Source organism: Lithobates pipiens, unplaced genomic scaffold (genome assembly GCF_037356315.1).
Source record: "Lithobates pipiens isolate NorthernLeopardFrog02 unplaced genomic scaffold, aLitPip1_a1.2 Scaffold_16, whole genome shotgun sequence".
NCBI lineage: Eukaryota > Metazoa > Chordata > Amphibia > Anura > Ranidae > Lithobates > Lithobates pipiens.
The window spans coordinates 42,492,383-42,509,839 of NW_027507748.1; the positions used below are offsets into that span (position 1 = coordinate 42,492,383).

General features: G+C 44.9%; 1 protein-coding gene across 1 annotated transcript in view; it reads right to left on the reverse strand.

Moving 5' to 3' along the window:
- LOC143984097 (uncharacterized) overlaps positions 1–3,941 on the reverse strand; it is a 46,347-nt gene extending 42,406 nt beyond the window's left edge. Inside the window, exon 1 of the mRNA XM_077484413.1 lies at positions 3,809–3,941. Within this exon, the coding sequence (XP_077340539.1) occupies positions 3,809–3,872 (64 nt within the window). The 5' untranslated portion in view covers positions 3,873–3,941. The remainder of the gene's footprint in view (positions 1–3,808) is intronic.
- Between the last annotated feature and the right edge of the window lie 13,516 nt (positions 3,942–17,457).

The window sequence follows — 17,457 nt, forward strand, 5'->3', positions numbered from 1 at the left end:
GGGACGCTAGTATAGATCTGATCAGATCAGATATCGATCCGTTCAGATACTATACCACTAAAGGAGGTGTATGCTGTTTGTGTGGGTGTTAGTGGTACTGGCACTAACCTGATGCTGCCTGGGGCAACGCAGACCCTAAAACCTAAGTTATATCACCCGCCGGGTGATCAGGGGGTTAAACCTTAATTAGGTAATAAACCGCGGTGCCTGACACTATAAAAAACAAACCAACTAACCAGCGTCACCCGTAACAGTTATACGATGATCGCTGGTGAAAGGGTTAACTAGGGGGCAATCAGGGGGTTAAAACCTTTATTAGGTAGTATATGGGGGTCCCTGACGCTATATAAAAACCTGACGGGGAACCTAAATAACTAAATAACTAACTGGCTAACCAGCGTCACCAGTGACACTTATACAGTGATCACTGGTGAAAGGGTTAACTCTAGGGACAATCAGGGGGTTAAAACTTTTATTAGGTTGTATATGGGGGTACCTAACGCTATAAAAACCTGGCGGTGAACATTTCTCTCCTACATGTAAAAATCATCATTTATTTGCTAGACAATTACATAGAACCCCAAAACATTATATATGTTTTTTTAGCAAAGACCCTAGAGAATACAATGGTGGTCTAAACTTTTTATCACGCACGGTATTTGCGCAGCAATTTTTCAAACGTGTTTTTTTGGAAAAAAAAAACAGTTTTGTGTTTAAAAAAAAACAAAAACAGTAAAGTTAGCCCAATGTTTTTGCATAATGTGAAAGATGAAGTTACGCCGAGTAAATAGATATCTAACATGTCACCTTTCAAAATTGCACACGCTCGTGGAATGGCGCCAAACTTCGCTACTTAAAAATCCCCATAGGCGACATTTTACATTTTTTTACTGGTTACATGTTTTGAGTTATAAAGGAGATCTAGGGCTAGAATTATTGCTCTCGCTCTAACGTTCGCAGCGATACCACACATGTGTGGTTTGAACACCATTTTCATGTGTGGGCGGGACTTACGTATGCGTTCGCTTCTGCATGCGAGCACATGGGGACAGGGGCGCTTTAAATTTTTATTTTTATTTTTTATTGTTAACTTTACTTTATTTATTTTAGTTTGACATTTTTTTCCCCCAAAAATTTATTTTTTGATCACTTTTATTCCTATTACAAGGAATGTAAACATCCCTTGTAATAGGAATATGGCATGACAGGTCCTCTTTACAGTGAGATGTGGGGTCAATAAGACCCCGCATCTCATCTCTAAGCTGGGAAGCCTGAAATAAAAACAAAAAAAAACGATTCTGGCTTTGATTGTATTGGCGAGTGGGTAGAAGCACCGGAGGGCAGGGGGGGAGGGGGATGTCCCCTCTCGCCTCCTGTAAGAATGATCAAGCAGTAGAACAGCCACTATGATCATTCTTATGGTGTAGGAAATCGCCGGCTGAAAAAGCTGATATCTGAATGATGCCTGTAGCTGCACCCATCATTCAGATATCCCCGCACAAAGTCAAGGACGTCATATGACGGCCGGTGGGCCGGAAGTGGTTAAAATGCATTTTTTTTTTTAACAAAAAGTTGTCCATTTATACAATATTTCTAACACATAGCATGTACATAGCAAAAATGACACCCCAAATTAGATTCTCCTACTCCTCCTGAGTACGGCGATACCACATTTGTGAGACTTCCATAGCCTGGTCACATACAGAGGCCGAGTACAGCTGAGCATGGCCGAGCATGGCTGGGTATCACCGAGTATGGCTGAGCATGGCTGGGTATCACAGAGTATGGATGAGCATGGCCGAGTATGGCTGGGCACTGCAGAGTATCACTGGGTATGGCTGGGTATTGCAGAGTATCACCGACTAGTGCTTGGTATTGCAGGGTATCACCGACTATGGCTGGGTACTGCAGGGTATCACCAAGTATGGCTGCGTATTGCAGAGTATGGCTGGGTATTGCAGAGTATCACTGGGTATGGCTGGGTATTGCAGAGTATCACCGACTATGGCTGGGTATTGCAGGCTATCACCGACTATGGCTGGGTACTGCAGGGTATCACCAAGTATGGCTGCGTATTGCAGAGTATGGCTGGGTATTGCAGAGTATCACTGGGTATGGCTGGTTATTGCAGAGTATCACCGACTATGGCTGGGTATTGCAGGCTATCACCGACTATGGCTGGGTACTGCAGGGTATCACCAAGTATGGCTGGGTATTGCAAGGTATCACCGAGTATGGCTGGGTATCACCAAGTATGGCTGGGTATTGCAAGGTATCACCGAGTATGGCTGGGTATCACCAAGTATGGCTGGGTATGGCAATTTATGGTAGAGTATTGGCTGGGTATTGCAGGCTATTGCAGAGTATTGCTGGGTATTACAGATTATTGCTGGGTATTGCAGAGTTTTGGCAGGGCATTGCTGGGTATTGCAGAGTATTGGCAGGGCATTGCTGGGTATTGCAGAGTATTGCTGGGTATTGCAGATTATTGCTGGGTATTGCAGAGTTTTGGCAGGGCATTGCTGGGTATTGCAGACTATTGCTGGGTATTGCAGAGTTTTGGCAGGGCATTGCTGGGTATTGTAGAGTATTGGCAGGGCATTGCAGAGTATTGTCAGGGTATTGCAGAGTATTGGCAGGGCATTGATGGGTATTGCAGATTATTGGCAGGGCATTGCTGGGTATTGCAGATTATTGGCAGGGCATTGCAGACTATTGCAGAGTATTGGCATGGCATTGCTGGGTATTGCAGAGTATTGGCAGGGCATTGCTGGGTATTGCAGAGTATTGGCAGGGAATTGAGGGGTTAATTGTCGGTGAGCAGCGCTGTGGGCACTGCAGATCCAGTCCTCAGCGTTGCTGACACCGATCTCTCCCCTCCACTGTACCAATCGGTACAGAGAGGGGAGGGAGGAACTGGCGTCATAACATGACGCCGGTTTGTTTACAAGTGATCGTTCCATTATTTGACAGGGCGATCACGTGGTAAACGCCCGCGATGAGCGGCCGTTTACCGTGATCCGTGATGCGCCGGGTCCACGGATGCTCTGGAGTGCGCTCCCTAGGGGGCGCTCAAGAGCAGAATTCTGGGAGGACGTCATATGACGGCCTCCCAGAGTTAAACAACCGCCCTGTAGCTGTCATTCGTCTATGGGCCGGTTGTTAAGTGGTTAAAGTTAACTTTAGGGCACACAAATACAATATGTTATCTACTTTTTTGGTAAAATAAATACTTACTGAATATGTCAAGCTTTAACTTTGCAAAAAATGATGACAAACTTTGGTACCCTATTTTTTCCTCAGGCGATGCTTTTAAAAGCGAAATGTAACACGTGAATTACAAGTAACATTTTCCTACGTAGGCACCCCGATGGATGCATTACACAGGTTCTCTAGTTAATTAAGGTGGTAGCTAAACTCACTTGGTGCCTTATCTGTATTAAATTAGCCTCAGAACCCGTGTAATTCATATGTGTTCGGGTTTAAATTGATGAGGTGGCAACCCTAGATGGATTCTCATTATTGGCTCTGGTTTACAGCACTTAAGAATAACTGTTGATTGACTAAATCTAAAAGATGTTAGAACTTTGGTAAAGCATTCAACTTACCAACAACACAACCAAGAGGACCACACAAGTCTTCCATATGCCAGTATAAGAAGTTATAGGAGAGATGGTCTCCAAACAAACTCGTAGAAGATGAATTCTCATTAGCGTCTATGGTTTACAGCACTTAAGAATAACTGTTGATTGATTAAATCTAAAATATGTTAACTAAAGAACTAATATAACTAAAGAATTTAACTTACCAACATGATCAGATAATACAAAAAGGACCACACAAGCCTTCCATATGCCAATATAAGAAGTCATGAGGGGAAGGTCTCCTGGCAGTAGGCCGATGAGGTCCGGTTAGTGGCTCGGGGCTGTGATTAGTGACTGTTGTTGGTCAAGACACTTAAATACAATACAGCACAGAAATATCATCTGGGTACGACTTGCTACTTCCTGCTTATGTGAGAAAAAATGTTTCTTGTATTCAGTGACCACATTCAGAGGCTTTTATCTTCAGTTATTATTTTTCTATTAGAAAAGAAAGAGCTTTCTCCTTGAGCTCCCAGATCTGCCTATCATCTCCTTATGGATTTCCTTGTACTGTATTTGTTTTATCATAAAGGGGAATCCCAGGCGCAGGAATGTCGCATGTAAAATCCTAAGGGAAATAAATGAATGTATTAACCACTTCAGCCCCAGAAGATTTGGCTGCTCAATGACCAGGCCATTTTTTGCGATAGGGCACTGCGTCACTTTAACTGACAATTGCGCGGTCGTATGACGTTGTACCCAAACAAAATTGACGTCCCTTTTTTCCCGCAAATAGAGATTTCTTTTGGTGGTATATGATCACCTCTGCATTTTATGTTTTGCGCTATAAACAAAAGAAGAGCGACAATTTAAAAAAAAAAAAACACACAATGGCGGTTATTTACTAAAGAAAAATACAATTTGCACTGAAAGTGCACTTGGAAGTAAAGTTGCTATAGATCTGAGAGGGACATGCAAGGAAAGTAAAAAAACAACATTTTAGCTTTCACATGAGTGGATGATAAAATCAGCAGAGCTTCCCCTCATTTCAGATCTTCCCTTAAGATCTACAGCGACTGCACTTCCAAGTGCACTATCAGTGCACTTGTAGTGCAGAGTGGATTTGCCTTTAGTACAGGCATACCCCGCTTTTAAGTAGAGAATGGGGTTTATTTACTAAAGCTGGAAAGTGCAAAATCAGGCTCCCTTCTGCATAGAAACCAATGAGCTTCTAACCCCAGCTTGTTCAATTAAGCTTTGCTAATAAAACCTGGAAGCTCATTGGTTTCTATGCAGAAGGGAGCCTGATTTAGTAAATAAACCCCATTGTGTACTTAAAAGTGGGGTATGACTGTAAATCAACCCCAATATCTTTTACTATTTGCTATAATAAATATCCCAAATTTTTTTTCAAAAAAAATATTTATTTCCTCAGTTTAGGCCAATATGTATTCTTCTACATATTTTTGGTAACAAAAATCTCAATAAGCGGTTATTGATTGGTTTGCATAAAAGTTATAGCGTCTACAAACTTACTAGGGGATAGATTTATGGCATTTTTATTATTATTTTTATTTTTTTACCAGTAATGGCGGCGATCTGCGATTTTTATTGAGACTGCGATGTTGCGGCGGACACATCGGGCACTTTTGACAAAATTTTTTGCGTTGATTGACAATTATACAGCGATCAGTGCTATAAAAATGCAGTGATTCCTGTATAAATGTCACTGGCAGGGAAGGGGTTAACACTAGGGGGGAGGGACAAGGGGTTAAATGTGTTCCCTAGGTGTGTGTTCTAACAGTAGGGGGAGGGGACTGACTAGATGAGATGAGAAATCTTGGTTACGAGCTATTAGGAACTCACGATCTGTCACTCCTCACAGAACAGAACAGGGAATTGTGTGTTTACAAACATACGTCCCTGTTCTGCCTCTCGTGCACATGATCGCTCGTGGCCGACGGTCATTGCGGCCCTTGGCCACGAGCATCAGCACCCCCGCAGTGCAGCTTCTATCCCGCTTAACCACTTGCCGCCTGCCCTATTACAAATTGACGGCGGCAAAGTGGTTTCATAATCCTAACCGGACGTCATATGACGTGATTAGGATTATGAGCCGCTGCGCGCCCCTGGGGGCGCGCATCGCGGCGATCGTTGTTGCGGGGTGTCAGTTTGACACCCGGCAACTACGATCTCGGTAAAGAGTCTCCGACGGAGACTCTTTACCATGTGATCAGCCGTGTCCAATCACGGCTGATCACAGTGTAAATGGGAAGAGCCGGTGATCGGCTTTCCCTCACTCGCGTCTGTCAGACGCGAGTAGAGGAGAGCCGATCGGCTGCTCCTCTGACGGGGGGGTCTGTGCTGATCGATTATCAGCACAGCCCCCCCGAGGATGCCCACACTGGACCACCAGGGACACCACTAGACCACCAGGGAAAAGGTAATAAAATCCATAATCCTCCCTAGACCACCAGGGATGCCAGTCAGCACAATGGGTGCCAATCAGTGCCCATAATGGATGCCAATCAGTGCCCACAATGGGCATCACTGATTGGCATGCATTATTGTTTGGCACTGATTGGCATCCATTACTATAACACCGATGCCGCCTATGAGTGCCCACCTGTGCCGCCTATGAGTGCCCACCTGTGCCGCCTGAGTGCCCACCTGTGCCGCCTATGAGTGCCCACCTGTGCCGCCTATGAGTGCCCACCTTTGCCGCCTATCCATGCCCACCTGTGCCGCCTATCTATGCCCACCTGTGCCGCCTATCCATGCCCACCTGTGCCGCCTATCCATGCCCATCCGTGCCGCCCATCCGTGCCAGCTATCAGTGCCAATTTGTGCCACCTATCAGTGTCCGTCCGTGTTGCCCATCCGTGTCGCCCATCCGTGTCGCCCATCAGTGCCGCCTATCAGTGCCACATTGGTGCCCATCAGTGCCACCTTATCAGTGCCCATCAGTGTAGCCCCATCAGTGCCCATCAGTGAAGGAGAAAACGTACTTATTTACAAAGTTTTGAAACTGAAACAAAAAAAAACATTTTTTTTTTCAAAATTTTCTGTATTTTTTTATTTGTAGCGCAAAAAATAAAAACCGTAGAGGTGATCAAATACCACCAAAAGAAAGCTCTATTTGTGGGAAAAAAATTATAAAAATTTCATTTGGGTACAGTGTAGCATGACCGCGCAATTGTCATTCAAAGTGCGACAGCGCTGAAAGCTCAAAATTGGTCTGGGCAGGAAGGTGTTTAAGTGCCCTGTATTGAAGTGGTTAAAGGAGCTGACGTACAGCTACAACGGCTTACAGGATTGTTCCGACCTGCCGCAGTATAATGACAGCGGCTGCTCGGCAAGCTGTTAACAGGTATTCTTCTGTACAGTATTTTTAAAGGGATAGAATGTGGAGAATGTGCATGTAGTGCAGGGATATACTGAATGTTTTTTTTTTTTTTCCTTGCTCTGATATACACGTTTAAAGTATGCATCCTCTGTCAGCCGTCTCATCGGTGTGCGGGAGCCGCTGAGAGAGCTTCGTTCTAAGGTAAGTGTTTCATAAAGAACTAGTATACAATGCACACTAGCTCATTATGCCTTTGTCTTGCAGCTTTCTTTTTTTTTTTTTAAAGAGTCTACAACCTAAACAAAATAGTTTTGTGTCAGTTTCATTTCGGTTTACCATGGTTGCATAAAGCAGAAGAAGATTTGGTTTTACTTACCCTTGGACCAAAACTACACATGTTTACCAGAAGTTGAACGCTGCATGTCTCTTCGGCAATAAATGCTTCTTACCTGTGTGTAGCACTCACCCCTGATAGGGCCTGATGAGTTGGTCCAAGATTCTTTCCCCGGTAGATGCAGTAGCAGCCATGCATATAGTCTCAGTCACTCTTACGGCTCAATGATCAGTCTAGGGGTATTCTTTTTGATGCTTTATTGCGGGTGTAACCGTGGGATACTCCAGCAACACTCAGTAGTAACTTGAGAGCACCTATATTCCTCCTAAAGATTTTAAACACAGCCCAAATAATGGGCTGCTCTACACAGGGACACCATGAACCATGTTTTCTTTTTTAATATTTTTATTTAGAAAATTTTTAACAAGTACAATATCTACATTTACCATCTTAGTACGAAGTAATGGTACAGGCAACAAATCGGTTATGAGTTACATCACAAATTACCTTGTATTTATGTGAGGTTTTGTGTATCCTTTTCCTTATTTTAGGTTTATATAGTAAGGTCAGACCTAAACCAAAAAAATTAAACAAAGAAAGTTAAAAAGAAAAAGCTCCTCCTAGGTGGTGCACGGGTGTGCTCCAACACGTAGCACGGGGACCCTGTGGGGGAACTCCATTTTCCTCTGTCACCTCCAACCATGTCCACTTTTAAGGACAAGCTGACTCTGGTGCAAGAGGGATAGCAACAGCACCAATGCTCAGAGATCTCACACACCGGGCTATGCTCACTAATATCCTTGGATAGTTGGATGCCTCCTTCCAATATCCGCCAGACACATCAGTGAATTCTTCAGACCAGATCCCAAAAAGAAGTCCCTCAGTTAGCTCCAGCAGAGTTTACTAGAACAGCTAGTACAGCTGGGACCTCGTTCAGCAAAACAAAAAAGCACAGCTTGGACTGGCCAGAAGGGCAGTAGCCCGTTAGGCTGGGACCTCCCCCTCGTGGACAAGAACAGGGCCGCTCCAGATTTCAGACTATTTATGCTCATTCCAAGCCACCAATTGGGCACCCTCCCCCAGGGATTGGCTGGGGCCACATAAATATCCATACTGTAGATTTAACTCTCCTCGCCCCTGGGGTAAACGTTTTCACAAGGAGGACAATAACACAAACACAGGCAAGAATACAGTGAGTATGAAAATATCAAAACTATTAAGAGGATAGGAAAATGCACATCGGACACTAGTAGCACAAAGGAGGGAAGAAGGGGAGGTTTTTTTTTTTTTCCCCTGTCCCCTTTTTTTTTTTTCTCATGTTGAGGATTCAATCAGTAATCGGGGGCACAGATGGAGATGAATTAAGCGGAAAAAAAGTATAAGTAGGAAAAGAAGCACACTGAAATCATCAATGGGTAAAATGATTGTACACAATAGATATAAATGTGAATATTGGATTGCATACACGTAGAGAATAATTAGCAAGAGGGTTAGAGAAACACAAATGAGAAAAAGGGCAATTTTTATTAGAATCGTTCCGAAGAAGTAGAAAAATCACCTCCCGAGCCTCAATCTTAAAGAGAATAGGGAAAGATAAAATATTGGAATTGAAAATGCGGTGGTACATGGATAGAAAAAATATGTTTAATAAAACTTCGATTTATAAAAAAAACTCTCCTCGCCCACTACTTTCCAGAACCATCCAGAAAACAGGGGGAAGCAAGAAAAGCCCATAGCCCGTGAAACTCAGAATAGACTGGAGCAATCATCTGCAGGTCTACTGATTACAGGAGAGATTAAGACTAAATTTACCTAACCTAACACCTATCTAGTAGGGTACTACACCTGCCTGCTACCAAGTTTCTTCAGATTGTAAAATGAATTGAACATGCTCAACTCAGTGTACATTCTCAACATGCCTCAGGTGCCTAAAATGATTTAAACTATGGGGCATATACACAGGACTTAGAGCATACTGGCTGGACTGTAGGCAGGTGCAGTTAGTCTTCCCATCTATAGCTGGTCTTGTGCCATTGCTGCATGAAAAGAGGAGATTTTGTAGGGGAATTGGTCCCTCACGCCGCATACACACGACCGGACTTTCCGGCAGACTAGGTCCAACGCAATCAGTCCTTTGGACAATCCGATCGTGTGTGGGCTAATCCGATCATTTTTCATCTAAAAAGTCAGATGGACTTAGAAATAGAACATGTTTCCAATCTGTCCAATGGACTCAATTCCTATTGGGAAAACCGTTCGTCTGTAAGTTGGTCCAACGGACCAAGTACAACGCAAGGGATGCTATTGGCTACTGGTTGTTGAACTTCCCTTTTTAGTCCCGTCTTACGTCATCACGTTCAAAACAAACAGACTTTCGAATGGACTTAGTGTGTGGCCAAGTCCGTTCGTTCAGAAAGTCCGTCGGAACTCCGCCGAAAGTCCATCGGGAAGACCGTCGGACCTAGTCTGCCGGAAAGTCCAGTCGTGTGTACACGGCATTAGAGATTCCATCTAATGCCTCGAGAAGAGAAGTTGTCCTATTGGACACAGAACTCTTGGGAAGCTGGCGACCACTTTGAGTAAGAGAGACTTTAAAATAACGGAACTCACATAATTTTAGTGCACTTTAGGAGAGTGGTTGGACTCAGGCAGGAACCTGCTTGTGAGGGACAATATTTAGCGTGAGAAGAGGTTCCCGACGAGTAAGGAAAGCATAGGAAAGGCTGCCTTTTTATAACTCCTCTCTGGTGTCTGGCCCAGTTGCATGGAGCTAGTGTAGTTTGCTCAAATTACTCCTACTGTATTCCACCAAGGAACACTACTCCCTGTATCTGCAGATGTCTTCTGGTTACATGTTTTGACATATGATGAGACTGATTATTCAATGATGTGTTGTACAAAGAAGACTGCTCAGGATTTACGGTATATAAAATACCTCAATGCATCACATTGTGTGTGTGTTTCCTACCAGACAAGCAGGGGCATAACTAGAAATCACAGGGCCCCATAGCAAAATGTTTTATGGCCCCCCCCACAAAAAAAAAAGATGATAGTCTCCCACTCCTTTCCTACCTCCTGTTCAGACTCCCGAGCCTCCTCCTGTGCTAAAAACGATGTCCCTTCACAGGCGCCCTCAATAGTTCTGCCTGGCCCACTCATCTCTCTGCTCCTGCTGTATGCGGCTGCGTGTGTCAGGACATGGCCGGACTCGAGGGGCCTGGGAGGCTTAACAGTAAACTTACGTTCCTCATCCTCACCGGGCCCCGGAGGGGGGGTACCTAGAGCATTTGGCACCCAGGGCAGATCCTATATCTGGCACCCCCCCACTTTAAAATGTAAAAGCAACCCCCTGTGCCCCCACATACCTCTGCATCCCCTAATATCCCTTTGTCACTACTTTGTACCCCCTCGACAAAACTGGACCCCTTTACATTACACAGCCCCCCTGCACCTCTGGACCCCTTTACATCAAATAACCCCCTGCACCACTGGACCACTTTACATTACACAACCTGCTGCACCACTGGGCCCCTTTACATTACCCAACCCCCTGCACCACTGGGCCCCTTTACATTACCCAACCCCCTGCACCACTGGGCCCCTTTACATTACCCAACCCCCTGCACCACTGGACCTCTTTACATTACACAGCCCACTGCACTTCTGGACCTGTTACATTACACAGCCCCCTGCACCCCTTTACATTACAGAACCCCTGCACCTCTAGACCCCTTTACATTACACAACTCCCTGAACATCTGGACCCCTTTACATTACACAGCACCCTGCACCTCTGGACCCCTTTACATTACACAGCATCTCTGGACCCCTTTATATTACTCAGCACCCTGCAGCCTTTGAGTTCACATTGCTGTCCTGGAGTTTTTCGCAGTTTTTTCTGCATTTTATCCCCATTTTTAGCTGCAGTCCCACAGACTTCTATTAGTTTGTATAATGTTACTGTGTTTTCTGAAAGCACACCAAAGTTGCAGTATAGCGGACATTTGGTGCGCTTTCAGAAAATGTTGTCAAAATGTGTAACCTAATAGAAGTCTGTGGGACTGTAGTGGAAATGGAGTTAAATGCAGGAAAAATCTGTATACACTATCACTGCAACTGAACCACAGTGCATCAGTGTGAATCAACTTGAGTCCTGGTTCACATATATGCAATGCAGGAATCAGCGCGATTCTAGTGCGGACTTCTGCATTGCATGTCGCTTTCTGGAGGTTCACACTGCCCTTTGCAAGCTGCTACGGGGGTCAATGTAAAGTTACTCACATCCCCAGATCAGTTTGCAGATCTCAGTGCGAACTGTGAAATGGTGCAGGCATGGGATCGCATTCCAGTGCAGACCAAAAAAGGGTCCTGCACCATTTTGGAGAGAATGCAATGCGATTTCAGACAAACAGTTTGTATGGCTAAACTTGCATTGCACAGACATTGCATGTGATTTGCACAGCAATGTGGTGCGAATCACATGCAATGTCTGTGATTGCACTAGTGAAAAACATGGCTAAAGGAACATGATGTGGCCATCTATTAGTATCGGCTGGTTAAAAGAAAATGCTTTGGATAGAGTTAATGAAAGATTCTTCTGAAGGACAGCAGAGGAAAGAGGGGGAGAGAAAGATTTGGGAGAGAGAGGGCAGAGTCCGGACACAGTGATAGTGGTGCAAACTCACTTGGATGTTCCCAGGATGTTCACACTAGCTTCTGTAGCTGTCGGCTACTTTTGTAAACGCTCCCGCCCCCACATTTCTTTCAGACACAGCACACGGGCTGCACGGAGCTTGGATGGACACAGAGGGGAGGGAGGGAGCAGAGCCGATGCAGGGGGGGGGGGGGGGTTGTACTCGCTGGGCTGTTAGAACGTAATGCAGAATGCACAGCATTGTGTCAAGTACAGCCGACATCACTATATTTATGCCTGATGGTTCAGTCCACCTGAGCTGGGATCTCCCTGCTCACATTGCTACTGCTGCTACCAAGCCTGCCCGTTGTTACTGTTTCATACGCCGTCTGACATCCCCCCAGCGTGTGCCACCCAGTGTGGACCACCCCGTACCCACAGTTAGTATGCCACTTGCGGGCCCCACTCGGCTGCGGGCCCCATAGCGCCTGCATGGGTCGCTATGGCGGTAGTTCCGCCACTGCAGACAAGGTACCTAACTAAGACCCCACCTACAGGGCAATCGAGATGACTGAAGACACCAAACCCAAAAAAAATTAGACAAAGATTACAGTGGCAACCAAATATATGGCAGACATTGCATTGCTAGAATGAAGGTAAGAGCATTTTTATAGACACTGTAAGGGATCTTCCCGGGGTAGGGTGAGTTTGGACACAGTTCACAGCAGACTTGGAATTTATAAAGCAGACCTTGGCGTTTATTCGTGGTACAAACAGTCCAACAAACAAAAACATACGGCAACACCGTGCTTTTTTAAGTACAACAGAAATAAAAGAAAACCTAGCCCGGCTGGGCGCTTACTAACAGGTTCTTCTCACCTATCTGACACTTAGAAACACAGCGTCTTTCGCCTGGATATCGCAGGGAGGGTTTTAGCTCCAGCAGTGGCTGCGTTCGCAGCTTCCTTCAACACACAGACTGTTCATTCCCTGGCTGAGAGCAATCACCTGCAGGCCCAGCAGAGCCTTTACCTTCCCAGGCTAATTAGGATCAAAGCTCACCTGATCCAAAACCCAGAACTGGATCGGGGGGGTGTGGAATGACAGGTCCCTCTACCAAACCTACCTGCCATTCCATATAAACCCAGGCCCGGCAAGATTAAATAACAACTCAGCAGCATATCGCTGCTGAGAAACTGATCCATCCTGGACTTACCATCTCACACTGTGTAGCAACCTAAGTGAGATGTACACCCCCTCGATCACTTCTCCAGTGACATGTCTACATATCCCCCCCCTCTTTTTCAGACCGGAGGGCTGAGCCTTTTGTCCCCACAGACAACTTACCCTCGACAATGCATCAGCATTTGCCTGTAATTTCCCTGGCCTGTGTTCCACAGTGAAATTAAAGTTTTGTAGGGACAGAAACCATCTAGTCACTCTTGCATTTCTCTCCTTGTTTAACTTCATCCATGTTAGGGGGGCATGGTCTGTCACCAACTTGAATTTCCTGCCTAGCAAGTAATACTTTAAAGATTCTAGGGCCCACTTCACTGCCAAACATTCTCGCTCCACAATGGCATAATTTTTCTCGGCCGGGGTTAGTTTTCTACTCAAGTACATCACCGGATGCTCCTCACCATTCACTACTTGTGAGAGTACTGCACCTAAGCCTGTGTTAGAGGCATCTGTCTGGACCAGAAATTCTCGCCTGAAATCGGGGGTGACTAACACAGGTGGTTGGCACAAGGCAGACTTAAGGCTTTGGAAAGCCTTCTCGGCCTCTGGGGTCCACGTGACCATTGCTGTCTTTCCGCCCTTTGTCAAGTCAGTTAGTGGAGCAGCAACTGAGGCAAAGTTCGGCACAAATCTACGGTAATAACCCGTAATACCCAGGAAAGCTCTAACCTGTTTCCTTGTCAGGGGTCTAGGCCAATTCTGTATTGCCTCAATTTTATTTAGCTGTGGCCTAATCAATCCTCTCCCAACAATGTAGCCCAGATATTTGGCCTCTTCTAGGGCTAGAGCACACTTCTCGGCATTTATGGTCAACCCTGCATCACTTATGGCATCCAACACGGCCTGTACCTTACAGAGGTGACTTTCCCAATCAGGGCTAAAAATGACCACATCATCGAGGTAGGCGGCTGAGTAATCACGATGTGGTTGCAGAATCAAGTCCATCAACCTCTGGAAAGTTGCAGGCGCCCCATGTAACCCGAATGGCATCACTACATACTGGAATAGCCCATCAGGGGTGGAGAATGCAGTTTTCTCTTTAGCCTCACCAGAAAGTGGAATCTGCCAGTAGCCCTTTGTGAGATCGAGGGTGGTTATGTACCTGGCGTTACCCAACTTCTCAATCAACTCATCTACCCTGGGCATAGGATAAGCATCGAACTTGGAGATCTCATTCAACCCAGGACATTAAGCAGCTGTAGCCAAGTCTGTCCACACCGTTGCCCCTAGCAACCGACTTGCCCGCATTCGAACACCAACTGTAAGGGATCTTCCCGGGGTAGGGTGAGTTTGGACACAGTTCACAGTAGACTTGGAATTTATAAAGCAGACCTTGGCGTTTATTCGTGGTACAAACAGTCCAACAAACAAAAACATACGGCAACACCGTGCTTTTTTAAGTACAACAGAAATAAAAGAAAACCTAGCCCGGCTGGGCGCTTACTAACAGGTTCTTCTCACCTATCTGACACTTAGAAACACAGCGTCTTTCGCCTGGATATCGCAGGGAGGGTTTTAGCTCCAGCAGTGGCTGCGTTCGCAGCTTCCTTCAACACACAGACTGTTCATTCCCTGGCTGAGAGCAATCACCTGCAGGCCCAGCAGAGCCTTTACCTTCCCAGGCTAATTAGGATCAAAGCTCACCTGATCCAAAACCCAGAACTGGATCGGGGGGGTGTGGAATGACAGGTCCCTCTACCAAACCTACCTGCCATTCCATATAAACTCAGGCCCGGCAAGATTAAATAACAACTCAGCAGCATATCGCTGCTGAGAAACTGATCCATCCTGGACTTACCATCTCACACTGTGTAGCAACCTAAGTGAGATGTACACCCCCTCGATCACTTCTCCAGTGACATGTCTACAACACGTACCTTTCAGCCTTTGTAACTTCTGAACAAGGGTAGCATACTTTTGCCCTACTATATAGTATCCGGCTGGTGACCCCTTTCATGCATAGCAAAAGGTATCAAACTTACAGAGCAAGATGAGATTAAGGAGGTCCAACTCTTATGAGGCCCAATTCACAAAGCCTTAGCCCTTGTACACACAGTCGGAGATTCAGACGGAATGTGTCCTATCGGACCGTTTTGTTGGATAATCCGACTGTGTGTGGTCTCCATCGGACTGTTTACGTCGGAGTATCCGACGGACCATGTTTTCCAACTTGTCCGTAAAATTTTCCGACAAAATGCTCCGATCGGACATACTCCGATCATGTGTAGCCTACTCCGATGGACAAAGTGCCACGCATGCTCAGATCAAATTCCTAGACCAAAGCTATTGGCTACTAGCCTGAACGTAGTCCCGTCGTAACGAAATAATGTCATCACGTTATGTACAATCGGATTTTCTGACAACTTTGTCCGACCGTGTGTATGCAACAGTTTCGGACAAAATCCGTCGGACAAAATCCAATGGATTTGGTTGTCAGAATGTCCGACCGTGTGTACAAGGGCTTAAAGCAGAAGAAAACTCCACAATTACCTTCGCTTCCAACAATCTGACACCTGTGAAGCATGTTCAGCATCTTCTCTCCTGAATGTAGGGTCTTCGGCCAATTTGATTGCCAGGCACAGGATAATGTAGCTCTGCTGCATTCAAAGGAGTTTATTCATCCCAACACATGGGCACCATGCTGAGAATGTACCCTGAGCTGCACGTATGTACATTTTAAACAAGACTGCAGACCGGCAGGTACGTTTATTTTATTGCAGAAGAGACAAAGCATGTTTCTTTTACAATAAAGATCCTGCCTGTTCTCAATGGGTTCTTTTTTAATAGGTTTAGAATGCCGATAAATACGGTATATCCAAATAACGTGCCCGAGCCCATCTCTTCACCACACACAACCACAAAGGCAAGACAATTCTTGTTAGGCATTGTATTAGTGCTCAGATCAACACATTTAGACCGAATTTTAAAGGTTCAAAGAATGTCAGGCAAAATGGTCGGCCCTCACGCATGTTCACTTCATCAAATCTGGCCCTCTTTGAAAAAAAGTTTGGACACCCTTGGCATAGCGGTACACTGCACTTTTTAATGTTTTTTATTTTTAATTTGCAAAGCTAATGCACCAGGACAAGCATTCCTTTTTTATTAAAAATATAAAAAATTGTGCTAAAAACACTAATTCTCGCCGACCCCTATAGCACACTGCTCTGCGCTCCTGGGTGTTTAACTACAGTATTAACTCAATGTGTCATCTTTCAAACAGCTGCTGCTTTAAAAAACAAGAATATATCATAAATACATAAAACATGAAACAAAAACTAGAAAGTCCACTTTTTATGTATAGCAGCGCATGCACATTTTTTTCAGAATATGTGTAAGAGTTCAGTTCAGTGTTCAGAAGATAGGGTGCTTTATTCAGTCGACTTGCGTTTGTGATTAAAACCCAGCTTCCACCATACAGATCACCACTTGTGGTACCAAGGCCGACCCCCTATGGGAATGCACTCACCAAACGTATGAAACCAATAAGCCTTCAGAATGCCATTGCAGCTCTCTCCTTTTACCACCAGTTATCTCCTTTGTGGGAAACGGCTTTCACATATAGGAAACAAAAATGCCCAGACATAGCATAATACTGTATAACAATATTTATTATGTAAAAGCAAAATCCATATATGCGTACCAAGTAAAAAACTGTTTAAGCGTTTAAAAATACTGTGCCTTATTCCGCTGTGTTGAATCCGTCTGAGGAGAACCGACCGTTTATAACGTGCACCTAAAAGTATGTGCTTTCGTATTTCCTCGGATCGTTGGAACGCATGGATTGAGGCGCACTTGTCACTTCCGGTATAGTTACGCCCTGACGCGTTTCGTCATTTCCGACTTCATCTGAGGGCGTAGCTATAGATACCGGAAGTGTTCTTTTATTACCATCACCAACCAATCAAAACTCAATGCAACATGATCTGCGGGGCACCCCACCAATCGTCAGCCACCCATAGGACTTAACTATACCTCAGGTAGCCACGAACGGTGCAGACCCCTCGCAGAATGCAGTAATCTGTAGACTCATCTGCATCGTGCTTAGAACAATATGCATAAAGTACAATGTTACAATAATAAATACACACTGCATAAAACATCGAATCACAAAACGATCGTGATCAAGGATAATTGAGAACTATTAATAAAGGTACAATAAGTTACCGTATGCAGTTATCCATGTACCATTGTATATTTATCCCCATACAAATACAATCCGAACGGTTAATATAATAGATCATCTTATGCGGGAACCGAAGACCATTTCCCAATCACTATTAAAATTCTCAACTGATTGTTACGCAAATATATTCTTATGTGT